This window comes from Cucurbita maxima, unplaced genomic scaffold (genome assembly GCF_002738345.1).
Source record: "Cucurbita maxima cultivar Rimu unplaced genomic scaffold, Cmax_1.0 Cma_Scf00006, whole genome shotgun sequence".
NCBI classification, from domain to species: Eukaryota; Viridiplantae; Streptophyta; class Magnoliopsida; order Cucurbitales; family Cucurbitaceae; genus Cucurbita; species Cucurbita maxima.
Window position 1 is genome coordinate 3,548,030 of NW_019272022.1, and position 27,172 is coordinate 3,575,201.

General features: G+C 35.4%; 4 protein-coding genes across 8 annotated transcripts; all 4 read left to right on the forward strand.

Moving 5' to 3' along the window:
- Nucleotides 1-634: 634 nt before the first annotated feature.
- Nucleotides 635-3,831, forward strand: LOC111480312. 3 transcript variants are annotated; one of them, XR_002717780.1, is made up of 4 exons: nucleotides 635-809; nucleotides 1,040-1,180; nucleotides 1,915-2,015; nucleotides 3,352-3,439. XR_002717780.1 is itself a non-coding variant. In XM_023125282.1 (4 exons), exons 2-4 carry the CDS (start codon nucleotides 1,062-1,064, stop codon nucleotides 3,761-3,763), a joined length of 699 nt encoding a protein of 232 aa, XP_022981050.1. In that variant the 5' UTR covers nucleotides 635-809; nucleotides 1,040-1,061; the 3' UTR covers nucleotides 3,764-3,831. The 3 variants fall into 3 exon arrangements, 2 of the variants coding, with proteins under 2 accessions (XP_022981050.1, XP_022981051.1); XM_023125282.1 differs by having other exon boundaries at nucleotides 3,285-3,831; XM_023125283.1 differs by having other exon boundaries at nucleotides 635-764; nucleotides 3,285-3,831.
- Nucleotides 3,832-7,423: 3,592 nt separating this feature from the next.
- On the forward strand, nucleotides 7,424-8,847 carry LOC111480283 (NAC domain-containing protein 2-like). The gene is made up of 3 exons (XM_023125239.1): nucleotides 7,424-7,652; nucleotides 7,748-8,022; nucleotides 8,140-8,847. The coding sequence occupies exons 1-3, from the start codon at nucleotides 7,493-7,495 to the stop codon at nucleotides 8,581-8,583; spliced, it is 879 nt and encodes a 292-aa protein (XP_022981007.1). The 5' UTR covers nucleotides 7,424-7,492; the 3' UTR covers nucleotides 8,584-8,847.
- A 4,796-nt stretch (nucleotides 8,848-13,643) lies between these two features.
- LOC111480226 (protein CELLULOSE SYNTHASE INTERACTIVE 3-like) lies at nucleotides 13,644-22,391 on the forward strand. Of its 3 annotated transcripts, none has more exons than XM_023125148.1 (8): nucleotides 13,644-13,771; nucleotides 13,946-14,243; nucleotides 14,623-14,720; nucleotides 14,957-18,018; nucleotides 18,346-20,886; nucleotides 20,971-21,425; nucleotides 21,503-21,619; nucleotides 21,815-22,391. In XM_023125148.1, exons 3-8 carry the CDS (start codon nucleotides 14,659-14,661, stop codon nucleotides 21,977-21,979), a joined length of 6,402 nt encoding a protein of 2,133 aa, XP_022980916.1. In that variant the 5' UTR covers nucleotides 13,644-13,771; nucleotides 13,946-14,243; nucleotides 14,623-14,658; the 3' UTR covers nucleotides 21,980-22,391. The 3 variants fall into 3 exon arrangements, with proteins under 3 accessions (XP_022980916.1, XP_022980915.1, XP_022980917.1); XM_023125147.1 differs by having other exon boundaries at nucleotides 14,957-18,014; nucleotides 18,339-20,886; XM_023125149.1 differs by having other exon boundaries at nucleotides 14,957-18,014; nucleotides 18,342-20,886.
- A 2,301-nt stretch (nucleotides 22,392-24,692) lies between these two features.
- LOC111480292 (dnaJ homolog subfamily B member 1-like) lies at nucleotides 24,693-26,809 on the forward strand. The gene is made up of 3 exons (XM_023125249.1): nucleotides 24,693-24,941; nucleotides 25,203-25,651; nucleotides 26,294-26,809. The coding sequence occupies exons 1-3, from the start codon at nucleotides 24,762-24,764 to the stop codon at nucleotides 26,742-26,744; spliced, it is 1,080 nt and encodes a 359-aa protein (XP_022981017.1). The 5' UTR covers nucleotides 24,693-24,761; the 3' UTR covers nucleotides 26,745-26,809.
- Nucleotides 26,810-27,172: the final 363 nt, after the last annotated feature.

The following is a 27,172-nucleotide window of genomic DNA, read 5'->3' on the forward strand; positions in this document are numbered from 1 at the left end:
GTTCGGTTTGTTCACGTGTTTATTCATTTTTTTTTTTAGTAAAAATAAAATAGTAGTTCATAAAATATATATTTATTTATTTTCTAATATTTAATTAAAATTTATAATTCAATCTGAATATATAATTTGAAAAATTAACTTTAAATAATTTAAAAAAATTATTTCTAAAGAGTATAAATAAATAATAAAAATAATGTTATGAAATAAAATAAATATTTATTTGAATCAAAATCAACTAAAATTTTCATCTAATTTTTTTTTGAGCACTCCTTACATTATATTGACATGGCTAAATTTAGGGGCATGACTCTGATAATATGTTAGACGAACAGACTATGGTATTGTCTACCATAAGCTGTCATGACTTTACTTTAAGCTTCCCAAAAGATCTCATTCGAATCCGAAATAATCATTCCCTAAATTAGCTGATGTCATCCTAATTTTTAGGGTCCAATTATTTTTTAATTTTGAATTTGTAAAAAAAAAAAATAGTTTTTATTTTTTTATAATTTTTATTAGTCATATTGAATTAATATCTCAATTAGTTTTAATATTAAAAAAATGTCTCTCCAATTTTGTGTCATATTTCAAAACACTAATAGATTAAAAAAATAATAATAAATAAATAAATAAATAAAAACTCGGCCTTTTGCAGAATCTGCATAATGGGCCGTATGTCCAGATCTTTCAACGCGCTGTGGCCGACGGTTATCTTTCAGAAATCCGGCGGTGTGGAAATCAGACAACCGCCACTCTTCTTCCATATGCGATTCTTCACTTCCCGTTGCTATTTAAACATTCTAATCGATGTAATACTTTCTGGAGTGTTCGCATTTTTAAATTTTCATGGCGTGTATGATCGATTGATTCTACGAGTTCGATTTACTAAACAAGCTTCTCTGATTGTTCTGGAGGGCAAATCTTATCTGCGAGTGAAAATACCAATGATCGATGATCGTTTGTTCTAGTTATGATGATTATCGTGTTCAATTTTTCCCGTTTAGGTCTTGATTTTTCACGTTTTCATCTTATTTCGCAGGAGTGTTTTATTTTGTTAGTGAATGCTGAATCTATCCGATGCAATGGGTAATGTAGCCAGTTCATTGGCCTCTGGTTTGTTTTTGGCTCTTAACAAAGTATTTGGGTCTCCACTTGATTTTCTCTCTGGAAAATCCTGCAGGTTGGTACCATTTTTCTTTTGCTTTTTCTCATCATGTGGCTTCTGCACATAAACCTAATAATCTACCTGATTTTGTAATGTTCTATGCGCTTTTTGATTGAGTGCTGTTTACCAGATTTTGTCTTATTTTGTGCCTTTTGATTGAGTATTGTTTGTTAGACGAACCCGACTCTCCACAATGGTATGATATTATCCACTTTGAGCATAAGCTCTCATGGTTTTGCTTTGGGCTTCTTCAAAAGGCCTCACTCCAATGGAGAGTGTATTCTTAAATTATAAACCCAAGACCCTCCCCAAAATTAACCAACGTGGGACACTTTCATCTAATACCTCCCCTCGAACAAAGTACGCCTCCCCTTAATCGAGGCTCGACTCCTTTGGAGTCTTAGTCATTTTTTACTGCCTTCGTACCATCGAGGAGGCTTGACTCCTTTTTTCTTTTTGGAGTCCTTTGTTCGACATTCGAGAATTTGCCCATCTATTGGCACGGCTAAGTTTAGGGCATGGTTCTGATACCATGTTAGACGAACACGACTCTCCACAATGGTATGATATTGTCCACTTTGAGCATAAGCTCTCATGGCTTTGCTTTGGGCTTCCCCAAAAGGCCTCACTCCAATGGAGAGTGTATTCTTAGATTATAAATCCATGACCATTTCCTAAATTAACCAATGTGGGACACTTTCATCTAACCTTGTTTACCTGATTTTGTCGCTGGGCGCACATGTTGGCAGTTCAGTGTGTGGATCAACATGGGATTTCATATGCTACATAGAAAATTTCTGCGTTGCCAATTTGCTAAAGATGGGCATGGTCGTGATCCTTGCATACTTTGGTGAGTGAAACAAGAAACTCCATGTGTTTGAGAATTTTGGTACTTCTAATATGTAGGGATTTCTTTGTTTTCTGTGGTTGGGAGAAGGCAGCCTTATAGTTTAAAACTTGCATATCAATGTCCAAAGTTATCTGATGATATAGACATGTTTTGAAGTGATTTTGGAACGGCCAAAGTAACTCTTGTCGTGTCCAAAATAACTAAAAGTTGCATGATAAAAGTAATTTTGAAACGACCAAAATCACTCGTGAATGTCCTTAGTTTTGTTAGCATTCTAGACCCACCCACTTCGAGTATTTACAGAACCTTTCTAGTTCATGAGTAGTAGAACTTATGGTAGTATGGAGAAATCTGACTGTTTGTAGTTTTCGAATTAGAGTTGCCTATATCTATGGCTTACTGATGTAATGGTAAAATTTGTAGTTTTCGAATTGAAGTTGCCTATATCTATGGCTTACTGATGTAATGGGAAAACGCCTATTAAGTCGATATAGTATGGAAAATGTATAATCCATATTTGATAACTTCTAGTTATGGGAATGAAGTTTTAGTTCATCAGCATATGGCGTATGGCATATGGCGTATGGCGTACTGATGTAATTGTGTGAGATCTCACACCAGTTGGGGAGGGAAACAAAACATTTCTTATAAGGGTGTGGAAACCTCTCCCTAGTAGATGCATTTTAAAACCATGAGGCTGACGGCGATTCGTAATGGGTCAAAGCTAACATTATCTGCTAGCGGCGGGTTTAGGTTGTTACAAATGGTATCAGAGCCAGACAACAAGCGGTGTATCAGCGATGCACTAGGCCCCCAAGGAGGGGTTGTGAAATCCCACGTCGATTGGAGATGGGAACAAACCATTCCTTATAAGGGTGTGGAAACCTCTCCCTAGTAGATGCATCTTAAAACCGTGAGGCTGATAGCAATATGTAACAATTCAAAGCGGACAATATCTGCTAGCGGTGGGCTTGAGCTGTTATAAATTGTAAGGGTGCTTATCCCCAAAAAAAAATTTTATATGCCTGGCGTGACTCTAAATCATAGGCTCCCAAGATCAAACGAATTCCTTAGGAAAGGGATCTAAACGAGCCCTCTCTCGTTGCTGTTCCCGGATCACCCATTTTAGTTTCAAGTGATTCTAAGAATTCTTAGACTCTTTAGAACTCGAGTACCAAATAATATATGTGCATTATTACTTGTTGTTTATTACATGGAACATTAGTTTCAGTATATATGCGAATAATCTTTTTTGGGAATTGAATGCAGTTCTTTTACTCCTCTATTTATTCCATAAAATTGGCATATTTGGATGCATCGGTCGGGGTTTCTGCAGAATGATATGGACATGTTTAGCTTCCTATTGCCATGCATGGGAGTACTGCTGCACTTTCATGTGTGTCAAGCTTGCCAGTGTCAAAAGAACAAGACGATGCCATAGAAGAAGAGACCTAGAAGAAGAACTCGAAAGTGAAGAAGAAGCAAAACATCGATATGGGTCATCATGTGATTCGAGCAACGACTCCGAAAAGATCGAGTCGAGAAGGAGCGAACGGGTGTCTCGCAAACGGAGGAGGAGCCACAGAGGTTCTCAAACGAGTAAGACATTGAGGCCAACGAGCCATGGAATTCGAGTGAGGAGCGGTAGAGTGTTGGTCTATAGTAAGCATGGATCATCCAAGTTCGTGCAGAAAAAAAGGAAGTATAGAAGAGGAAGACAAAGACAAAGACGAGAGTATGAGATTTGAACTTCTAACTTTTTACCGTACATAAAAATTTAAATTAGTCATATTAAATAATAATGTTATTTCCTATCTATTATAATTATATTAATAAATCTTTGTCCTTGTCTGGAACTTAATTAGGTACATCCCATATAGACTTAGAACAGAAAAAGCTCTTATGACTTTTTTTTTTTTTTTTTTTTATAATAATAATAATTAGCAAGTGGCTTGTGACTAGACAATATTAGAAAATTCATCTAATTGGTTATAAAATAATCAAAATTTTTAAAAAGTATATATTTTAATTGTCGTAATACTTCCCTTAAAAAATTAGAACCAGTTTTAAACCTTTACATTAATATCAAATAAATAAATAAATAAATATATTCTTAATCGTTTAAGTTTGGATGTAAACAATGAACAATTTATTTTAACTTTTTTTAAAAAAATATCATTATTATTGATTTTGAAAGCTTATGAATATTTAAGAATATTTTTAAATTTTTTAAAATTAAAATATATTCTTAAAGGTTTTTTAAAAATTTAAGAATAAAGTTTAGAAAATCCAAAAATATTTTAAAAACGCTTTTTGTTTACATATTAACCATTTTCCTAAAATGATTAACTAAATTTACGGTTAAATTACAAATTTAGTTTTTTATTTTTTAATTTATAGTTTCAATTTAGCATTATAAATTATGATTTATGAAATTTAATCAAATATGATATGAAACCAAGTTGTGTCAAACTAACTAAAGTTATAATACTTTTAATTAAAATTATAAGAACTAAATTGAAACTTTAACATCAAATTACACGGACCAAACTAAAACTCATAACATTCTATGTACCAAATTAAAATTAGTTATATAGTTATATATATATATATATATATATATATTTATTGCACTTTTTGATTAAATAATTGGATGAATTTACAAACAGTTTTAAATTGACTTTTAATTCAACTCAAAAAAACATAAAATTTAAAAATAACAATTTTCTCCAAAAATAAAATAATAAAAAACCTCAGAAAATCGTTACTTCCTTGTTAAGAAATGAGGGTTCAAAAGAGAGAGGAAATTTCCAGGTAATTTTCTTTACAAATAAAAAAACAAATATATTCTGACTATTTTATTATAAATTATAATATTCCATCCTGGTTCAATGAACTTCCACAATTATTTATTATTTTTTACCCTACTTGACTGTTTTAATATATTTATATATATTAAAATATTATTAAATGGCGGTTTCGAGTTTTTGAATCGCATTAAATAGTAAGTATTTTTTATTACCTAAATATTTTTTTTTTTTAATTTTATTGCCCACTTGATTATTAAAATAATTATATTTCATTTTCGCCACGTCTTTTTTATTTTATTTTAATACCTAGCGGTTTCGAGTTTTTGCGCTTCATTATTTTTTTATTAATTTCTTTGTCTAGTTGATTTTAAAATATTTATTCTTTTAATTATTTTATACGTGACGGTTTCGAATCTTTGTAGTGCTTGAAAAAATAAGATTTTTTTTATTCAACGGCCCATCTGAGAACCTGAAATTTTATATTAATTATTGATTACGTTATCTTTTTTTTAATTTAATAATGTGTACGGTAAGGGGATCTACAAATCTTTTACTATATTATAATTAATCTTTTTAAAAATAATAGATATCACGTTCAAATGAGACTGATATCGAAGATGTTGGGTTTAGAGTAATTTTATATTGGGCGTCGTTTTAGAATTTTGAATCGTGAAATAGTTTTACTATTAGAGGTGTTGAAATGACGTGAAAATCTGATTAACTCGAAAATAGGATTTTAATTCATCTGTGTTTTGCTATGCTTTTAAGATTACTGTGAAAAATTAAGAATATTTGACGTTTGTAACTGATGAACGTGGACTACCCGATCCAAACCATAAAAGTTATGGTCGGTTTGCGAGTTGACTTTTTTTTTTTTTTTTTTTTAGGTCAACTTTACTAACTCGAAAATAGGGTTATAATTCATCCATGTTTTACTCTGCTTTTAAGATTACTATGAAAATTAAGAATATTTGAGGTTGGTAATTGATGAACATGGATTACCTTATCCAAACAATAAAAGTTCGGGTCGGTTTGTGAGTTGACCTTTTTTTTTGTTGGGTCAACTTTACTAACTCGAAAATAGGGTTATAATTCATCCATGTTTTACTCTGCTTTTAAGATTACTATGAAAATTAAGAATATTTGAGGTTGGTAATGGATGAACATGGACTACCTTATCCAAACAATAAAAGTTCGGGTCGGTTTGCGAGTTGACTTTTTTTTTTTTTTTTTGGGTCAACTTTACTAACTCGAAAATAGGGTTATAATTCACCCCTGGTTGTTACTGTGAAAATTATGAATATTTGACGTTTGTAACTAATGTTACAGATGTATTGTAACTTGGGAATACTTTATATATCAGTTTTATGAGATTTTAATTATCAATATAACATGTATTGTTGATGAGTTCCATGGTTGGTTAGGTTTGACTTGAATCATAGAAGTTGGGTTGAGAAGATCTTTGAGTCCAACAAAAAAAGGTAGGGCTGGCTAGGTTGGTGACCTGAACCGTCGAAAAATAGTTTACAACCTAACCCAACCCAACGAACCACAGAAGTTGGGTTGAGAAAATCTGTGAGTCCAACAAAAAAAAAAAAAAAGTAGGGTTAGCTAGGTCGGTGCCTTGAACGGCCAAAATATAGTTCACAACTTAACCCAACACAATCTAACCTAAAATAGAGAGTTGAGTTGGGTTAGGTTGTGAACTATATTTCGACAGTTTAAATCACCAACCTAGCCAACCTTTTTTTATTTGTTGGAGTCGAAGATTTTCTCAACCCAATTCAACTCAGGCTCTTGTTCGTGTTAGAAATAATTTAAAATAAGTAGATAACCAGAAAAGCATCTGTAATTGTAATATTTTATATTTAATAAATGTAGAATACTCCATTGGGTAAAATGGAAAATAGATATGAAAAAATAGAGAAATTATTGGAATTAGGTTATAGATTCTATTCTTTTTTAGGATAATGTTGCTTTCACCTTATTTGATATTCCGCTATATTAATAATATTAATGTTAACTCGTCTTCCGTTGACCTATGAAATTGAACACAATTTCATTGACAATACATCGACCTGAGTGTCGGGTCGATAATTTTATTTAAAAATTTTAATTTTATAGTCTACTTTTTTTGAGAAAATAGGCACGTGAAAAATAATTTATATTCGACGTGGCTTCGTTCCAGTGTCACACTAATACCATTATCAACATTTTTCTAAAAAATATCCAATAATGTAGCAGCGTGGAAATATATGTATCATCAATCGTATCCAATAGAAATGGAACACGTGGAAATCATGGATGACGTGTCACACGAATCCACCGTTAAAACAATCGGCCGACTTTGCCCGTGATCTTCTCATAATCGTACCGAATTCAAAAAAGCGGTCCCAAAAAAGACCCGACCCGGCTGACTCAACAAGCGCTACAGTCCAAAAGCATTTCGTAAGTAATGACCAAATAACTTCTATCGCCAGCACTGCCACAGATGGGACCACGGAAAATATGACCGTCCACGTGTCTTTCAAAAACTTCGTTATGATGAATCCACGTGTCCCTTCTTCTTCCTCTATAAAGCCCGCCTCTTTCTCAGGCGTTTTAAGTTTCAATCGCCGCAGACGCCAGAGCTTTCAGAGAGAGAGAGAGAGAGAGAGAGAGAGAATTATGGCCGCCGATTTACAGTTGCCGGCGGGATTTAGGTTTCATCCGACCGATGATGAACTCGTGATGCATTACTTGTGCCGTAAATGTGCATCGCATCCGATTTCGGCGCCGATTATTGCTGAAATCGATCTGTATAAATACAACCCTTGGGAACTTCCTGGTAATTTTCTTTTATGAACTCCGATGGAGATTAATCGTATTGATTCCGATCGGAGTTTGACGGCAGCCGATGATTAATTTTGTGTTTCTTTATAGGTCTGGCTTTTTATGGAGAGAAGGAGTGGTACTTCTTTACGCCGAGGGATCGGAAGTATCCGAACGGTTCGAGGCCGAACAGGGCTGCTGGTAGTGGTTATTGGAAGGCGACCGGCGCTGATAAACCGATCGGGCAGCCGAAGGCCGTCGGGATTAAGAAGGCGTTGGTGTTTTACGCCGGGAAAGCTCCTAAGGGCGAGAAAACGAATTGGATCATGCACGAGTACCGGCTCGCTAATTCGGACCCGTCGGCTCGCAAGAAGAACAGTCTTAGGGTATATTCTCACGGAATAGTTCATATTGTTCTTGATTTTCGGGTCTCTGTTTCTCAAGATTATCCCTAATTTTGCAGTTAGACGCTCTATTTTATAAGATTAGCCCTAATTTTGCAGTTAGACGATTGGGTACTCTGCCGCATATACAACAAAAAAGGAGTAATCGAAAAGCAACCTCCGCACCACGGTTCAATCAACTCGCCGGAATTGAACACAATCGGAGTCATGGAAAACGATGATCAGGAAGAGAAGCCGGATGTGCTCAACGTTTCCGGCCGAGTTCAGTCGCCGTCGTCCGACGTGATGACCGATTACATAAACTTCGAATTATCGGATTCGATTCCTCGTCTTTACACGGATTCGAGCAGCTCCGAGCAGGTGATGTCGTCGGAGTTCACGAGCGAGGTCCAGAGCCAGCCGAGATTGAAGGAAGAGCACTCTGGATTCACGTTCAATTACCTGGACACTTCACTGGAGGACGCGTTTTGTTCGCAGTTTCCGACATTAAATCAGATGTCGCCATTGCAGGATATGTTCATGTACCTTCAGAAGCCATTTTGAATTCGACGTGTCGTCTGGTTGATCTAAACGTCAGTTTCGGAAATTCGACGGCACACTCGTCGGTCACTGTGCCGGTCGAGGATTTCCCCGTCGACAGCCGCCGTGTCGATGAGATCGAAAACCGCGATGGTGGCGGCGGCTGTGGCGGAGATCGGAACCGACATGTATTTGTAGCGATGAGCGATTTTAGCACGTGTTATGTGGGTGTATATATTTTGTTAAACGTGCGAATAATGGGAAAACGTTTTTAATATTGTTTGAATATTTTTGGAATTTAAATTTGATTAAAAGTTCAGAAATAAAAGTAGTACGAAATAATAAAAGTATCATAATTAATTATTTTATATTACTAAATTTGTAATTTTATTAAATATTTTAAGGCCTTGGATAGAAAATATTAATTTCTGGGTATTATCTTATTTCAAATTTGGAAACCTAATATTTATTTAATAGAACCGATAATGGGCTTTTTGAGTTCGATAACGGCCCATTTCACGCATTCGTGAATAGGCCCAAACGGCCCAATACGTTTATGAGTGCACACGAGAAATTCAAATATAATCAACTATAGGAGATTCTTAGTATACTTCAGCTCAAGAATATCCTCAGCATATTACCACGAGCATGTTTTCTATGAACATTGGCAACAGTTAGATGTGGTCGGTTGAATGGTGACCGATGCGGTTATAATGCATTGCTCTCACATATAATCTAAATTGAGACCAAGCTTGTGAGATCCTACGTTGGTTGGAGATGGGAGCGAAACATTCTTTATAAGAGTGACAATCTATTCCTAATAGACGTGTTTTAAAACCGTGAGAATGACGGCGATACGTAACAGACATGCAGAAAATATCTACTAGTGGTGGGCTTGTGCTGTTCAAATGGTATCAAAATGCAGACAATATCTACTAGTGGTGAGCTTGTGCGGTTACAAATGGTATCAAAATGTAGAAAATATCTACTAGTGGTGGGCTTGTGCTGTTACAAATGGTATCAAACCGAGACACTTGGTAGAGTGCCAGCGAGAACGCTGGCCCCTCTCATAAGGGTAGATTGTGAGATCCCACATCAGTTAAAGGGGGAACGAAGCGTTTCTTATACAGGTGTGAAAATCTCTCCCTAGTAAACATGTTTTAAAACGATATCTAACGCAGTGGGCTTGGACTATTACAAAGTTATATATATCTGCTCGTGTAATAAATGCCGTCATGTCTGATATACCTGCTCGTGATTGAGAGATGCACGGTTTAGGAAAATTCCGATGGGTAGGATAAAGAGGAAATGTCACGGTCGAAAATGAAACGATGCCGTTTTGGCTCACTTTCTTGACCCCACTCCTTTCAATTGGATTGGGGGGACACTCGACAGGACATCCCTTTCTGATAATGAATGTCCCTTCTTCCCTTTCCTTCTTTGGTTTCTTCTCATTATTTTTCTCCATTTTGCTTCACTCCCTTTTGTTTTTTACCCTTTGTTTTAATTATCTAAAAACAAAGGGGAAAGAAAAACTCTCTCTTTTGTCGAACTATTTTGCTCGAGTTTTAATTCTGAGCTCTTATAATCGATACTGACTTGACTTGTGTGTTTAAATATAGATCTGTTTAGAAGGCACGTTCGAGTTTTCTTTTTTAGTCTTGTGAAAATTTCGATACATAACAAAACTAATGTTAGTTTCAAAGTCTGCATGTTCTAAATGTGACAATTAATAAATTATGCGAGATTTAGATAACACTCATTGCTTGATATTAGAAATGTCCATTTACCCCACAGGATCGGAGCTTCATGTGCAACTTCCTCAATGGATGAGGAATCTTCGTTTAAACGTAAAATGGGGAGAGAGTGATGAGAGATTTCTTCTGTCAGATAAATGGGGCAGGAGATGGGGATTGTATCCCCAGTCCCCATCCTATATATATATATTGTAATATTAAATTTCCATTTTTTAATAAATTATATTATATTATATTACCTGTTCCTACTTTGCCACGTGAACCTAGTGTGATGCCCCAAATTCGTTGGGGGAGGAAAACAAACCACCATTTATAAGGGTGTGAAAACCTTCCCCTAGCAGATGCGTTTTAAAGCTTTGAGGGGAAGCGCGAAAGGGAAAGTCCAAAAAAGACAATATCTGCTAGCACAGTGGATCTGGGTCGTTATATTGATCTGTTTACTCTCTACGGGAACCCTCCATAGGAATATGGTCACAATAACAAATCTATCGTCGATCAATTCAGACATTGTTCCAAGTAAAGCACAACCTCTCGAGAGGAGAACGGTAAGTAGAAAAGTAAAATATTAATTTTTCCCAAAAGGGTATTCTTTTTCATCATTATTAATTCTTTTGTATGGTCAATTCCATGGGGTCAAAAGTAATTTAATGGGGAATAAATTTATGGAGATGGATGGTTGTCCAACATTGACACGTGTGCAAGATTCTCAAAGATAAGAAAAAAAACATCCCTTGCTGATCTGTCATGTTTTTTTTTTTTTACTTAATTCTTTTTTAAATCCTTAGTAATTTTATCAAACAAAATTTTAATATCAATATTTAAATATTAGATGGTTTTGGTCTGATTATTATCTAATTAAAATTAAAAAAAAAATACATTAATACCTAAGTTATACAATATTTAAGAGATTTTTTTCATATATATAAATATATTTATTTATTTGTTATCCAATATATTTAAAATTGAGATATTTAATATTCACATTACACTTTTGTTTGCAATTATTATATATTAATTATGTTGTCTAACTCTAATCTTTCATGAAATCGTCATATAATTAATTACCGGATAATATTTATATTATTTATCATGATAAAATAAAAAATATTTGAATCTTAACGATCTTGAAAATAAGATGACTAAAAAATTAATACTATAAAATATTTTAAAATTATTTAGGACGATAAAATATTTGATTTACAGTATCTTGAGTTCACACTAACTCTAAGCCACATCCTCGTTCTTATCAATGATTCCCCATTTTTTCATCTCTTAATTATTTATTTTATGGCCACAAATTTTGTTTTTTTAGGATATTTTTATTATTTTTAATTTTTATTCAATTAAATATTAAAAGCTTATTTTATGTGGATGGGGTTCTGTTTTAATTTATTATCTTATAAAAATATTATAAAATTCTCTCAATTATATATATATATTTCATTGTATATTTGAATTATTAGATTTAATTTAAAATATTTACCGACTAATGTATTTAATAAATATTTTGTGAAAAGTCAAAATATATAATTATTTAATTTTTTTATTACAATTTTTCTAAATTAAACTTATAAAACTTATTTATAATCATACATTCTTGTATTATTTAATTTTTTTTTAAATAAAGCATATGCGGTAGTAATAAATATTATAAAGCACCGTGAAGAATTTCAACATGAATGGCTAATCATCCCGAGCATATAATTAACCTCTATTACATTTTTACTTATCACAAGTCTACTAATAAATTTTTCATCCCGTTTTTACGGACAAAAATAAGTCATAGTAATAAGTGACGAACTATAAGAATATGAAAATTTTGAAATTTACGTATTTTCATCTCGACGTAACTCTTGATATTTTTACTCAGACGATGAGATATTTTTATGAGAAATATTTAGGATCAAAATAATAATAAATTAAATGGCATTGTTTTTATTTTTATTATTTTTATTATTTTATTTTTTTATTGCTCAAATATAAATAATTGATATAATTTATTGGTCAAATGGGCATTTAATATTCTATATTTTAATTATTGTTTTTTTTTAAATTTTATTTTTCTTATTAAAAAATTTAATATTTTTTCCTCTTCATTAATTACTAAATAATTCATGCTTTGGAAAGTTTCATAATTTATATTCATAAAAATTCTAAATTAATAAATATTTGTCCAATTTTATAATTATATCAATTAAACTCTTAAATAATTGACTATTTTTAAATAAATGTACTAATTTTTAAAGAAATATATACTGTGAAAATTGGGTTTTTAAATTTTATTTATAAAAACTATAATTTAATGTATTTTTAGAAGTTTAGATTTTAAATTTATAAAATTTAATTCATATTTTTTTGAGTTTATATTTTTATTGCGATAATTTTGGAATTTAAATTTAGATTAATGTTTTTATTAGTTTAAAATTTTAAATTAAAAATATTTAATTTTCTTTAAGTATATATAAAATTACTTTATTCCATTATATTTTTTTTTCGTATTTAAAAATTTAAGGATAGATTCGAAAGGTTAAAATATTATATTATTAAATAATTAGATTAATATTTGATTACTCCTAAAAAATTTCAATAATATTCTCAAATTTTTTAAATTAAAAGTAAAAAATTAAAGATAAAAAATTAATCCTATTATTTTTAAAGATTTTAAAAAACATATTTGAACTTTAAAATGTTTTATTAACCTCTAGCTGTTAATATATGTTATCACATCTTAAAATACCTATGAATTTAAAAAAAAATAACATCAATACCTTTAAATTTTTAACCTTTTTAATTTTTGTTCGACCACCTTCTCTTTTAGGTGGAAGAAAAGATGAGACATAAACAGACGATTTTCGTCATAGATGATAACAACCTTTTTTTTCAAATTTTTTTTAATTGTATATATATTTTAAATGTGTTACAATAATAAAAGTATTTTTTTTTTTTTTTACTTTTTAAAAAGTATGAAGGATATTAACTAATTTTTCAAACACCATTAAAAATTTAAGTATATTTTAAAAACAAAATGCTAACTATTTTTTACATTTCAATTTTTTTTTTAAAGTTAAAATTATTATTGAAATTTTTAAAAAAAAATTTAAGGTTATTTTTTATTAATTTAAATTACAAAATTTTAGGATTAAAAAAAAATTGTAACAAAAAATTAAAAGTGGAAAGAAAAAAAAAAAAAAAAATTGTGCGCCCTCTTCCAACTGATTCCCAATCACCCGCGCTTTTATGACAATTTTTTTTGTTTCCTTTATTTATTATTATTATTATTTTCACTAATTAAAAAATACAAAAGAAAAAAAAAAAAAAAAAAAACTGCACACATGGAGGAGTGGAAGCGAAAAGACTAAGACTTAGAGACTGCCTTCATTCTCTCTGACTGCTGTTCTTCTGATTCAGCTTCTTCACAAATAAGCGGATTCCCAGTTCATCACCCCCAAATTCAGGTACATTTTCAATTCCCCTTTCCTTTTCCACTTTGAAAATGGCGATTTTCTTGCCCTAGATTCTGTGACGCTACTTCTGATCCGATCTCCGTACATTATTTTATTCAATTTTTTAATTGAAATTAAAAATCTCTAGTTGTTATCTCAATTTCTTCTTTCTTTGGTTGTTTTAAGGAATTGAGCTACTGAGATTGCGAGATCTTTTGCTGATTCTGCTTTGATCTGCTTGTTGCGGCTGCTGTTTTTCAACTGGGATTCTTTCCGGTGTTTGGTTTGTAAGGGAGATATCGAACTTCAGTGCGGTTGCTTCAGTTTTTTATTTGGCAACGAAATTGCTTCTTTGGCTATTTGAAGATGGAATTGAATTCGGTAGTGCGGTAATTGAGATTTGATGCTTCTGGCTCGGGAGAAGCGGCCTCCGACGCGTGGTGGAAGGGGGAAGTTTTTGGGCATCTGCTTATTCGATTACTTGGTTCGTGTTAGTTAACTTGATTTTCTTGGAACTCTGTTCTGTTATTTTTTTTTTATTTTTTTTTTTTGTTGCTATTGAGCTGAAGTTCTGTTTGTAATGTCTATATCGTTTAGTTACGGATCTGAACTTATCGATGCTCAAGATTGTTAAGCATGGCTATCGAAGAGTATTTTTGGAGCTTTCAACATTTCTGGATTTCAATTTGACCTTTAATCATGTGTGCATGCACGCCTTATGATATTTTGTATGAATTTTTGAGTTATTTCTGGTGGGTATTTGTAGTTTAAACTCGTTTATGAGTGTATCACTGCTTTTGTAACTGGTTCTGTAAAATGAAATTAATTTGAGGAGTTTTGAGGATTTATGCTTCAACTTGCAGGGGAGCAGGGTGAAAGCTGGGCAGTGAATTCATGAAATGTCGAAGTCCCCTGCCATAGAACAAATTGAGTCCCTATCACCTTCTACTTCTAGCCCTCGGTAAGTTCGGTTTCTTTATCCTTTATGTGTGTGTGTTTGTAGTTGCTCTTATTAATGGAAAGCATGGTAATATGTTAACGCAATGTTTATAATCCTCTCGAACTGTGTAAAAGTAATTTCCTCAACTGTAGGCAAGTGCCAATTAATTATCGACTCTAGGTAGAATATATCTTGTTCTTGTTAAAATGAAAGTTATCGTTATAAGATACTGAGCATGGATAAATTCCAATTAGCAGGGAAAATAATGGAGCAGGAACTATGGATGATCCAGAAACTACAATGGCGACAGTTGCTCAGCTTATTGAGCAACTTCATGCAAGCATGTCTTCGTCACACGAGAAAGACCTTGTTACAGCACGTCTTCTGGGAATTGCTAGAACACAAAAGGATGCTAGAACACTCATTGGTTCTCATTCTCAAGCCATGCCTTTGTTCATCAATGTCCTCAGAAGTGGGTCTTCTGTTGCAAAAGTTAATGTTGCTAGAATTTTAAGTGTTCTATGCAAAGATGATGAACTGCGCTTGAAAGTGCTTCTTGGTGGGTGCATCCCACCATTGCTCTCACTCTTGAAATCTGAATCAATTGAGGCTAGTAAGGCAGCAGCTGAGGCAATCTATGAAGTCTCTTCGAATGGGCTTTTGAATGACCGCGTTGGTATGAAGATATTTGTCACAGAAGGTGTTGTACCCACCTTATGGGACCAACTAAATCCAAACAATAGGCAAGACAAAGTTGTAGAGGGATTCATTACTGGATCTTTGAGAAATCTTTGCAGAGACAAGGATGGTTATTGGAAAGCAACACTTGAGGCTGGAGGAGTGGATATCATTGTCGATCTTCTTTCTTCTGACAGTGCTGCAGTTCAGTCAAATGCAGCTTCTCTTCTAGCACGCCTGATGTTGGCCTTCAGTGATAGTGTAGCTAAGGTTATAGAATCTGGAGCTGTGAAGGCTTTGCTTGGGCTTATAAGTAAGAAAAATGATATTTATGTCCGTGCAAGTGCTGCTGATGCTCTGGAGGCTCTCTCATCGAAGTCAACTAGGGCCAAAAAAGCAATTGTGGACGAGGAAGGTATTCCAGTACTTATCAGGGCAATAGTTGCCCCTTCTAAAGAGTGTATGCAGGGTAAGCATGGCCAGTCTCTGCAGGAGCATGCAACACGAGCATTGGCCAATCTTTGTGGTGGGATGTCTGCGTTAGTACTCTATCTTGGAGAACTTTCACAGTCCCCTCGCCTTTATGCACCAGTTGCTGATATAGTTGGAGCACTTGCATACACTCTAATGGTTTTTGAGAAGTCCTGTGATGAGGAACCCTTTAATGCTACCAAGATAGAAGATATTCTTGTAATGCTACTAAAGCCTCACGATAATAAGTTAGTTCAGGAGCGTGTCCTTGAAGCTATGGCTTGTCTATATGGTAATATATATTTCTCAAAATGTCTAAATCACGCAGAAACAAAAAAGGTGCTTATTGGACTTGTAACCACTGCTGCTCCTGATGTGCAAGAGTACCTAATACCATCTCTGACTAGCTTATGCTGCAGTGGGGTTGGCATCTGGGAAGCCATTGGCAAGAGAGAAGGAGTTCAGTTACTTATATCATTACTGGGGTTATCAAGTGAGCAACATCAAGAATATGCTGTTCAGTTGCTGGAAATCTTGACTGACCAGGTAGATGACAGCAAGTGGGCTATCACTGCTGCTGGTGGAATTCCTCCATTGGTTCAGTTATTAGAGACAGGATCCCACAAGGCAAGGGAGGATGCAGCACATATTCTATGGAATTTGTGCTGCCATAGTGAAGATATTCGAGCCTGTGTTGAAAGTGCAGGTGCCCTCCCAGCGTTTTTGTGGCTCTTAAAAAGTGGTGGATCAAGGGGCCAGGAAGCCTCAGCCATGGCACTTACAAAACTTGTCCAAACTGCTGATTCTGCTACTATAAATCAGCTATTAGCTATGCTCTTAGGAGATTCTCCAAAAGAAAAGGCTAATATAATTCAAGTTTTAGGCCATGTGCTTACTATGGCATCATATGAGGATTTTGTACATAGAGATTCTGCAGCTAGTAAAGGACTGAGAACACTTGTTCAAGTTCTCAACTCATCAAATGAAGAAACTCAAGCCCTTGCTGCCTCTGTTCTAGCAGACTTATTTAGCACAAGACAAGATATTTCTGATAGTCTTGCAACTGACGAGATTGTACATCCTTGCATGAAGCTCTTGGCCAGCAATACTCACGTTGCCACTCAATCAGCTCGGGCACTGGCTGCCCTCTCCCGGCCCAGCAAGACAAAAGCAATGAATAAGGTGTGCCATATTGCAGAAGGGGACGTCAAGCTTCTGATTAAGTTGGCTAAAACATCTTCTGTTGATGCTGCTGAAACTGCAGTTGCTGCCCTGGCCAATCTTCTGTCTGATCCTCAAATAGCTGCTGAAGCTCTGGCAGAAGATGTTATCTCAGCTCTAACGAGAGTTCTGGGAGAAGGAACTCCAATTGGTAAGAAGAGTGCAGCTCAAGCCCTTCATCAATTGTTGATTCATTTTCCACTTGGTGATGTGGTTGCAAGCGAAACTCAGTGTCGTTTCATTGTCCTTGCTCTAGTTGACTTCTTAAGGTCTATGGATATGGATGGGAATAATGTTGCGGATGCTTTAGAAGTAATTTCACTCTTAGTTAGGACCAAGCTTGGAGCTAGCTTGGCTTATACACCATGGTCTGCCCTTGCTGAGGTTCCTTCAAGCTTGGAACCACTTGTATGCTGTCTTGCTGAGGGACCATCTCCGCTGCAGGACAAGGTGATAGAAATTTTATCGAGACTATGTGGAGACCAACCTGTTATTTTAGGCGATTTGTTAGTTGCAAGATCAAAATCACTTGATTCTCTTGCCAGTAAAATAATAACCTCTTCAAGTCCAGAAGTAAAATCAGGAGGGGCTGCGTTACTCATTTGTGCAATGAAGGAGCACAAACAGCAGTCAGTGGAAGCTCTAGACTCGTTCGGATGTCTTAAACCGTTTATATATGCTTTAGTGGGTTTGATCAAGCAAAATTCTACTTTTTCCTCTTTAGACTTCGAAGTTAGAACCCCTAGAAGTTTTACGAAACGAACTACTTTCCTAGGAGATAGGTTTGATGCCCCTGACCCAGGCACAGTTATGGGAGGTACTATGGCCCTCTGGTTGTTGTCAATAATTGCTTCTTTTAGTGTGGAGAACAAGGTAGCTGTTCTGGAAGCTGGAGGAACTGAGGCCGTGTCTGACAAGCTTGCTAGCTATACTTCTAATTCACAGGCAAGTCATTTGTTAACTTAAATTGTCCAGTCCCCTTAAAAATATTATTCATTCAAACTGAAGTTCTTATTATTGCTGCCCTTGCTATCCAAATCTGTGGAAGTATGCTTATGTAATGAAAATATTATAGTGTTCCTTTTTCTTCTTTCCTGGAAGAACTGATTTGATACCAATGGTCTGTATCCTGCTGGCATTTACATCAAATCTAAACTTCTTAGCTCTTTTAAACCAAAAGTGTCATTCTCAAGGCGATGCCATTCCTTGTAAATAGTTTTTTGTCTTAAATTGGATTCTTATAATTTTGACACGTGAATGTTATCGTAACAGGTAGAATTGGAGGACATGGAGGGCATATGGGTCAGTTCTCTGCTTCTCGCCGTCTTGTTCCAAGATGCAGATGTTGCCTCGTCCCCTGCTGTCATGAGCATTATACCTTCACTAGCCTTTTTGGCAAGATCTGAGGAAGTGAATGATAAATTCTTTGCTGCGCAGGCAATGGCAAGTCTAGTCTGTAAAGGTAGCAAAGGAGTAAATCTTGCCATTGCAAATTCTGGTGCAATTGTTGGGTTAATTTCTCTAATTGGGTTTGTGGAGTCGGATATGCCAAAACTTGTTGCTTTGGCAGATGAGTTTTCTTTGACACGGAAACCAGATCAAGTTGTTCTCGAGCATCTATTTGAAATTGAAGATGTTAGAACTGGGTCAACTGCACGCAAAACTATACCTCTTCTTGTGGATCTTTTGAGACCATTACCAGAAAGACCTGGTGCTCCTCCTGTTGCTGTTCAGCTATTGATTCGTATTGCTGATGGAAGTGACGCAAATAAATTAACGATGGCTGAAGCTGGAGCTGTAGATGCTTTGACAAAGTACCTGTCTTTGAGTCCTCAAGACTCAACAGAAGCCATAATATCTGATCTATTGAGAATTTTATTTAGCAATCCCGATCTTATTCGTTATGAGGCATCGGCCAGTTCCTTGAATCAACTTATCGCTGTCCTACGTCTTGGGTCAAGAAACGCAAGATTCAGCGCTGCAAGGGCCCTTTTTGAACTTTTCGATTGTGAGAACATCAGAGATTCTGAGCTAGCCAAGCAGGCTTTCCATCCACTAGTTGACATGCTCAATGCCACAACAGAAAGTGAGCAAGGTGCTGCTCTTGCTGCATTAATTAGACTGACTTCAGGATATTCTTCAAAAGCCGATATATTGAATGACGTGGAAGGAGCCCCGCTTGATAGTTTATGCAAAATTTTAACTTCGTCGTCATCCTTGGAGCTGAAGACGAATGCTGCAGAACTATGTTTTATACTGTTCGGTAATATTAAAGTAAGAATAAATCCAATTGTTTCTGAATGCATACAGCCACTCATAATGCTTATGCAGTCAGATTCAGGTGCAGCAGTAGAGTCTGGGGTATGTGCACTTGAAAGATTGTTGGATGATGAGCAACAAGTAGAGCTCACTTTACCCTATGACATTGTGGACCTCCTTGTTAGTTTGGTCTCTGGAACGAATTATAGATTGATCGAAGCAAGCATATGCTCTCTGATAAAGTTGGGAAAAGATCGAACTCAACTCAAAATGGATATGGTTAAGGTGGGGATCATCGATAACTGCCTCGATTTACTTCCAGAGGCACCTAGTTCATTATGCTCCTCAGTGGCGGAACTGTTTCGCATTTTAACAAACAGTAACGCAATTGCTCGGAGTTCAGATGCGGCAAAAATCGTGGAACCTCTTTTCTTGGTTATGGTTCGTCCAGATTTTAATTTGTGGGGGCAGCACAGTGCCTTACAAGCTCTTGTAAATATTTTGGAGAAGCCACAAAGTCTTCCGACTCTAAAACTTACTCCAAGCCAAGTTATCGAGCCTCTGATTTCCTTTCTTGAATCCCCATCCCGTGCTGTCCAGCAGCTTGGCACAGAGTTATTATCTCATCTTCTTGCTCAAGAGCATTTCCAGCAAGATATTACAACTAAAACTGCAGTTGTGCCACTCGTACAGCTTGCAGGGATTGGAATATTGAATCTACAGCAAACAGCTATAAGGGCATTGGAAAAGATATCCACTAGCTGGCCCAAGTCTGTTGCGGATGCTGGAGGTATTTTCGAGCTTTCGAAGGTTATTATACAAGAGGACCCTCAGCCTCCTCATGCTCTTTGGGAATCAGCCTCCACGGTTTTGTCGAATGTTTTGCGATTCAATGCTAAGTACTACTTTAAAGTTCCTGTAGTTGTTCTCGTGAAAATGTTGCATTCGACTGTGGAGAGCACTATCATGGTGGCTCTCAGTGCTTTAGTTAATCACGAAGCTAACAATACATTAAGTGCCGAACAAATGGCGGAAGCTGGTGCTATAGATGCATTGGTGGACCTTCTAAGATCTCATCAATGTGAAGAAGCATCTGGAAGATTACTCGAAACTTTATTTAATCATGTCAGGGTGCGAGAGATGAAGGTTTCGAAGTTTGCAATAGCACCCTTATCACAGTATTTATTAGATCCACAGACCCGATCACAGCCCGGCAAGCTTCTCGCAACATTAGCCTTGGGAGATCTTTCGCAGCACGCGGGACATGCAAGAGCCAGTGATTCGGTTTCTGCCTGTCGAGCATTGATAAGCTTGCTTGAAGATGAGGCAACAGAAGAAATGAAAATGGTAGCTATTTGTGCTTTGCAAAACTTTGTCATGCACAGTAGAACAAATAGGCGAGCAGTTGCTGAAGCAGGTGGAATATTGGTCGTTCAGGAGCTTCTTTTGTCTCCAAGTCCAGAAATTTCTATCCAGTCTGCATTGCTGATAAAGTTCTTGTTTTCGAATCACACGTTACAGGAATATGTATCAAATGAGCTCATTAGATCTTTGACAGGTATGCCTGGAACTGTGAAATCTCTTTATTTTCCCTTTGGTTTCTACTATTGAAAATGAGTTGCATTGTATGTTTGTTATGCAGCTGCACTAGAGAGGGAATTGTGGTCGACAGCAACAATCAGTGAGGAGGTCTTAAGAACCTTGAATGTGATATTCACCAACTTTCCGAAACTCCATATTTCCGAAGCAGCTACTCTTTCCATACCTCATCTAATCGGATCTCTGACATCGGGTAACGAGGCAGCTCAGGAAACTGTGTTGGATACGTTATGTTTGCTAAAGCATTCCTGGTCGACCATGCCGATCGACATAGCAAAGTCTCAAGCTATGATTGCAGCTGAGGCCATTCCTATACTGCAAATGCTCATGAAAACCTGCCCTCCTAGTTTTCATGACAGAGCAGACAGCCTTTTGCATTGCTTACCTGGTTGTCTGACTGTTATTATTAAGCGTGGGAACAACCTTAAACAGACAATGGGAAGTACAAATGCTTTTTGTCGACTGTCTATCGGGAACGGCCCTCCTCGACAAACGAAGGTACGTAAGCTATGTTAGGACTCACTCTCTTCTGGTTCATGGGGATTCAGCTAAAGTTGTTTTCTGGGCATGGTCAGGTTGTTAGCCACAGTACATCTCCTGAATGGAAAGAAGGTTTTACTTGGGCGTTTGATGTGCCTCCAAAGGGGCAAAAGCTGCACATCATCTGCAAAAGCAAAAGCACTTTTGGCAAGGTAACCATCCCTGCCGTAGTAGTATTAGATCATAATTATTTCATCAAATTGTTTTTCCAAATGGATACCGCTTCCCGTGTTCGGCTATAGTGACAACCCCTGAATCTCGTGTCGGCTATGATCAGCCGCGTTCGGCTATACCGCTTCTCCCTTTCATTACCTTTGTTCTAAATTGAGAATGTTGGTCCTATGCAGTCTACTCTAGGAAGAGTGACGATCCAAATCGACAAAGTTGTAACCGAGGGACTGTACAATGGATTATTCAGTCTAAATCACGATGGAGACAAAGATGGCTCTTCTCGGACACTCGAAATCGAAATCATTTGGTCAAACAGAATATCAGATGAAGAATTACAATGAATGATGAATTACTACCATAATGGAGAGTTGAAAAACAAAGCTCCGAAGCTATCCAAACTCTGCTTAATGAAGCTGAGAGGTAAGTTTGCTTGTAATTATTCATGTCATATGCAAGTTTCAATTTTGTAGCATGAAAAAAGAAAAAGAAAAGGGAAAAAAAAAAGTGTAAATTAAAATTTCTAAAATCTCCTGAGAATAATTTGTGTGGAGGAGGGGGGAGAGGGATTCCCACGATGAAAGGGAAGTCTAAGAAGAGTAAGAGGGTACTTGAGTTTTGTTGTACATGGTTTAGTCTATAGATAGAAGAATGCTACAATTACAAAGAAACTACATGTGAAAATATGGTTTCAGCTTCGCACGAAGGTGCAGCTTTGTCAATCAATCAATCATACATCTTAATTGTTAACTACTAGTCTATTGCTGCTGCTGCATTTTCTTGTTTATTTCTTTTAGTTTTTGGGTTCTACTTGGTTGAGGTGAAAGTTTGAAACGTTGATGTCGACGGAAATGTCAAGCTCTCAATTTTATGAAAAATATCGATAAAATGTTGATGTTGAGATTTGTGCTGCGAGTACTTGATGCTCTGCTATCTATCTGAATAATTGATTGAAAGATGGCTTCCCGATTTGCTACCCTTAGTATATAAGGGGCTAGCCTGGGGCTAGCCTAGAATAGAAGAAAGTCCCAGAATGAAAATGACAAAGCACAAGTCTCAACGAGCATCAAGTACTCCCCAATCAGTCTCACTAGCACAACAGATTGCTCTTCCTCCCCAATCAGTCTCAATAGCGCAACAGATAACTCTTTCTTTAGTCTTTAATAGCACAACAGATTGTTCTTTTTTTAGTCTTTAGTTACTTTCTTTAGTCTTTAGTTAGGACTCACATTGAAGATGGGTTAATCCAAGCCTAATGGTTGACCACATTCAATGGTCAAAGGTCGGTCAAAGGTCATGCTAAGAGCTCCTTTTCTAAGATAATAAGTGACTTTGAATGAAGGGCTCGCTCTTTCCATCCACTAGTTGATGAAAGGTCAAAGACAGTCTTATTCCTAATACAAGCTTTTCTCACTCTCGATAGGACCTGAATTCCTTCATATTTCTTTATTGATTCATATCTCGAGGTTCAGACATCTTCTCTAGCCATTACACACCTTCAATGAGACAAAATATACTGCTAGTAAATATTATCTTTTTTGGGCTTTCCTTCAAGGATTTAAAGCGCGTCTGCTTGGATAGGTTTCCACATCCAAGCAATGCTCTTCATTTTCATCTCCAACCGATGTGAGATCCCACAATCCATTTTCCTTGGGGGCCGAGTGTCCTTGTTGGCACACCACTCAATGATTTGCTCTTATACCATTTGTAACATCTCAAGCCCACTGCGAGCAGATATTGTCATATTTGGGTTTTCTTTCTAGACTTTGGGTTTTCTTTCTAGACTTTGGGCTTTCTTTCTATACTTCTCCTCAATATTTTAAAATGTGTCTGCTATGGGAGAAGTTTCGAAGAGGATAATATTTATTAGCGGTGGGCTTGGGCCGTTACGCATACTACCTGAAAATGATATCAAATATACAATGTGTAATATCGGCATCCATGTCCACGACGTCTAGAAGATGGAACACGTACTACCTGAACCACCATTTTGCTGATCATATCCACAACTGCAGACAAGAAAATGAGAGTAAAGAAACAATGGTACCAAGTTTTGTGGAAGAATATAGCCAAAAATAATTACGGTTGCCTGCCAAAGCAAAAGAAACTAGTATTTGTTATTTAATACACACCCAAACCCCAAATTGGGAGCTAAGAACATTGACCAATTCAAGTTTCAAAATTATTATTTTATTATTATTTGACTAATAACAAAGTTGACTTAGTCATCCCAACCTACAACTATTAAACTTGGGTTCCAATCTTCAATATTATAGAATATTATATTATATTAAAATTTAGTTAATTTCTCTAATAAAAATATATGTTTGGTTACATTTTCTTGTACGTTTCATTTGTTCTATGCTTATATTAGTCTTCAATTATTATAAAACGATGACTATTAAACATTATAAACTAATAACATTAAAGTCGTAACTAAAGGTTACCATCACCAGCACCACCGGGATCATTGGAGTGGACTCTGGTGGTGGTGGTGGTTGTCGTAAGAACTAAAGAGGTGGGTTGTGATGGTGGACACAATAGTCAAAGGAAAAAATGAACGTGAAGTGTGAGGGTATTTTAGTCCATTTAAAATATCCACTTAATTAACTAATTGAAATTATTGGATTGGTTTTAGGAGTATTTAGCCTAAATTATTTTTCTTACCAAAAAAATATTCCTAACATTATTATTATTATTTTTAATTTTTGTTTATTTTCCTTAAAATCTATTTTTAATTCTAAAATATGAAGAAAAAAAAACACAAAATTATTAAAAATAAAATAAATGTATATAGTATAATGATGTTATATTTATTTATTTACTAAAGGTAAATATTAACGTGGCTTAGAAGGATAAGTTTATATTATAGTGATATAAAATAATTAAAGGATATTTTATATAATTATAATTATAATTATTGGGATAAATCCAATTAGATAGCCTAAAGAAGAGAAAGGGTGCCACGTCATTAATTGATTAACAGAATAATCCCCCAAATAAAAAGGAGTTTAATAAAAAAAAAGACTTGGTTATTTGGGTAACCTTGCAATTTTTTTGTGGACAGTCAAAAAGTTCTATTTTCTTTCTCTGTTTTCTCCATCTCTCGCTCTCTGTCTCTCATTCATGGTGGATCTTCCCCAAGTTCTTGGCGTCTCCTTTCGAAACTTCTGCAAATCCTATAAATCCTTCTTCAAAAAATGGCATTCTAAGGTCAAGAATTCCAAGAAGAATACCGATGTTGTTGATTCTAAGCACGACGGCTCGTCCGACGCCATTGATAACAACAACAATGGACCTTCTAAGGTACGTCCATTCCTCGATTACGTTTCTGTTTTAATCAGCCTTTGAATGTTTTAGTTTTTTAATTTTTTTTAATGATTAAAAGCGTGTTTATGCGATCTTGAATTCGAATTCGTTGTGCTTTCTTTTTTTATTTTGTTCCGATTTTGTATTGTTTGATTGATTGATTGATCTGCGGATGATTTTGATCGAGCGTGTAAAACGACGAAGATGCCCTAATTTAAAGAAATTTGGCGTTTAATCGATAATAATCATTGTTTTCAGGATCGTGAAGAAATTAGTAAGGAAGGACCGCGACAGATGACGAAGAAAGGCGGTTTGAGCTTTAGATATGGAAGCCGGAGTATGAGGGAGAACGATCCGAAGATTTCCAGGCATCGAAGCTATGATAGTTCTATGTTCAGGAATGCGAGTCGGAGAGGTCTAAATCCGCAGCCGTCGTCATCGTCTCAGTTTCGGAGCGTAAGCAGGAGGAGCACGGAATCGATGCCGTCTCGATTAAACAGCGGGCTGAGCGTCGATTCGGCGTCGTCTTCTCCAATGCTGTCTAAAAGCGGTAGCCGGAGGAGCACGACGCCGATCATGTTCTCGAATTCCTCCGGTGTGCTGAAACCGGCGCCGATCGAGAAGCAGCTTGAATGCACTCTTGAGGAGCTCTGCTTTGGATGCATGAAGAAAATTAAGGTTACAAGAGACGTCATCTTGAACACAGGGTTCGTCCTCTCTGCTTCTTCATGAACCCTATTGCCCTTTCCCTTACCGTACATAACATCTCATTTTCTTAAGATTATTGATACATGATATTTCCGTTCTGAATATTTTAAAAAATATTATTCAATATATTATACTTTTAATTAACAAAAAAAAGTTCCATCTTTATTGGTATAAAGCCTTTTGAGGAAGCCAAAGCCAGATCCGTGATTTCTATATCAGAATCATGCCCTTAAATTAGCAATGTTATACCTCGAAGGTGTAGTCAAAAGTGACTAAAGTATACACTTTGTTCGAGGGCTCCATAGGCCTCACGGGAGAATTGGAGGATTGTTGAGAATTGTTGGGATAATATATTCATTGGTATGAAACCTTTTGGGAAAGCCCAAAGCAAAGCCATGAGAGCTTATGCTCAAAGTGGACAATATCATACTATTGTGGAGATCCGTGATTCCTAACCAGTTATAAGAGCTTATGCTTAAAGTTGACAATATCATATTATTGTGGAGATCCGTGATTCCTAACAAGTTCCTAACAAGTTATATGTCTGATTACAATTATTCAATGGTTTCTACGAATTCAATTTGTCATACAATTATTCAAGCAGCTTCTAAAAGTAGAGATATTTCATTGTTGATTGATAGGCAAGCGATAGAGGAAGAGGAGACGGTAACGATAAGAGTGAAGCCAGGGTGGACGAAGGGGACAAAAATAACATTTGAAGGAATGGGGAATGAAAGGCTAGGTAGTTATCCAGCTGACGTATCGTTCGTGATAGTTGAGAAACAACACTTATATTTCAAAAGAGAAGGGGACGATTTGAAGTTAACGGTGGAAATTCCTTTGGTGAAAGCCCTAACAGGTTGCACCATTTCAATACCTTTGTTGGGAGGAGATATAATGAGCCTCAAGACACAGGACGTCATTTGGCATGGTTGTGTGAAGATCATTAAAGGTCAAGGTATGCCAAAACTTAAAGAGGAAATAAATAGAGGCAACTTGAAAGTAAAGTTTTTGACCGAGTTTCCAACCGAATTAACTGACCAACAAAGATCCGACATATGTCGGATTTTGGAAGGTTCTAATTATTCTTAGTTTAGAAAATTAGTAGATTTTAGAATTTTACTATAGTTTGTTTGTAATTTATGTTTTGGTTTTTGAGTGAAAAAGAAAAAAAGAAAAAAAAGAAAAAAAAAATCAAACCATCATTTTGTTTTGTTTTTAATTATTGTGGAGGTAGAAGACTCCTTTTTCTTTTTCTTTTTCTTTTAAAGGAAGCACTTATATTATTGGAACTATTGTTAAAAAGCTAAAATATTGCAATTTTTTTTTTTATTAAACAAACAAAAAATGCATTCAAAATACTTTTATATATATTTGCAAAATAGAAAATACCATAGAAATTGATAGGAAATTTTCGGGGTTTATTTCATGAATTTATGTTTTCAAATCTAAAAACTAAGGGTTTTTTTTTTTTTTTTTTTTTTTTTTTTTTTTTTTTTTTTTTTTTTTTTTTTTTTTTT

Excerpts from the sequence above, each read along its gene's own strand:
- LOC111480312 (XM_023125282.1), top strand. The coding sequence starts at position 1,062 with ATGCTGAATCTATCCGATGCAATGGGTAATGTAGCCAGTTCATTGGCC. Across the intron at positions 1,181-1,914 it reads CTCTCTGGAAAATCCTGCAG|TTCAGTGTGTGGATCAACAT; the intron begins GTTGGTACCATT and ends ACATGTTGGCAG. Across the intron at positions 2,016-3,284 it reads CGTGATCCTTGCATACTTTG|TTCTTTTACTCCTCTATTTA; the intron begins GTGAGTGAAACA and ends AATTGAATGCAG.
- LOC111480283 (XM_023125239.1), top strand. The coding sequence starts at position 7,493 with ATGGCCGCCGATTTACAGTTGCCGGCGGGATTTAGGTTTCATCCGACC. Across the intron at positions 7,653-7,747 it reads CAACCCTTGGGAACTTCCTG|GTCTGGCTTTTTATGGAGAG; the intron begins GTAATTTTCTTT and ends GTTTCTTTATAG. Across the intron at positions 8,023-8,139 it reads GCAAGAAGAACAGTCTTAGG|TTAGACGATTGGGTACTCTG; the intron begins GTATATTCTCAC and ends CTAATTTTGCAG.
- LOC111480226 (XM_023125147.1), top strand. The coding sequence starts at position 14,659 with ATGTCGAAGTCCCCTGCCATAGAACAAATTGAGTCCCTATCACCTTCT. Across the intron at positions 21,426-21,502 it reads GCCCTCCTCGACAAACGAAG|GTTGTTAGCCACAGTACATC; the intron begins GTACGTAAGCTA and ends GGGCATGGTCAG. Across the intron at positions 21,620-21,814 it reads GCAAAAGCACTTTTGGCAAG|TCTACTCTAGGAAGAGTGAC; the intron begins GTAACCATCCCT and ends GGTCCTATGCAG.
- LOC111480292 (XM_023125249.1), top strand. The coding sequence starts at position 24,762 with ATGGTGGATCTTCCCCAAGTTCTTGGCGTCTCCTTTCGAAACTTCTGC. Across the intron at positions 24,942-25,202 it reads ACAACAATGGACCTTCTAAG|GATCGTGAAGAAATTAGTAA; the intron begins GTACGTCCATTC and ends CATTGTTTTCAG. Across the intron at positions 25,652-26,293 it reads GACGTCATCTTGAACACAGG|GCAAGCGATAGAGGAAGAGG; the intron begins GTTCGTCCTCTC and ends GTTGATTGATAG.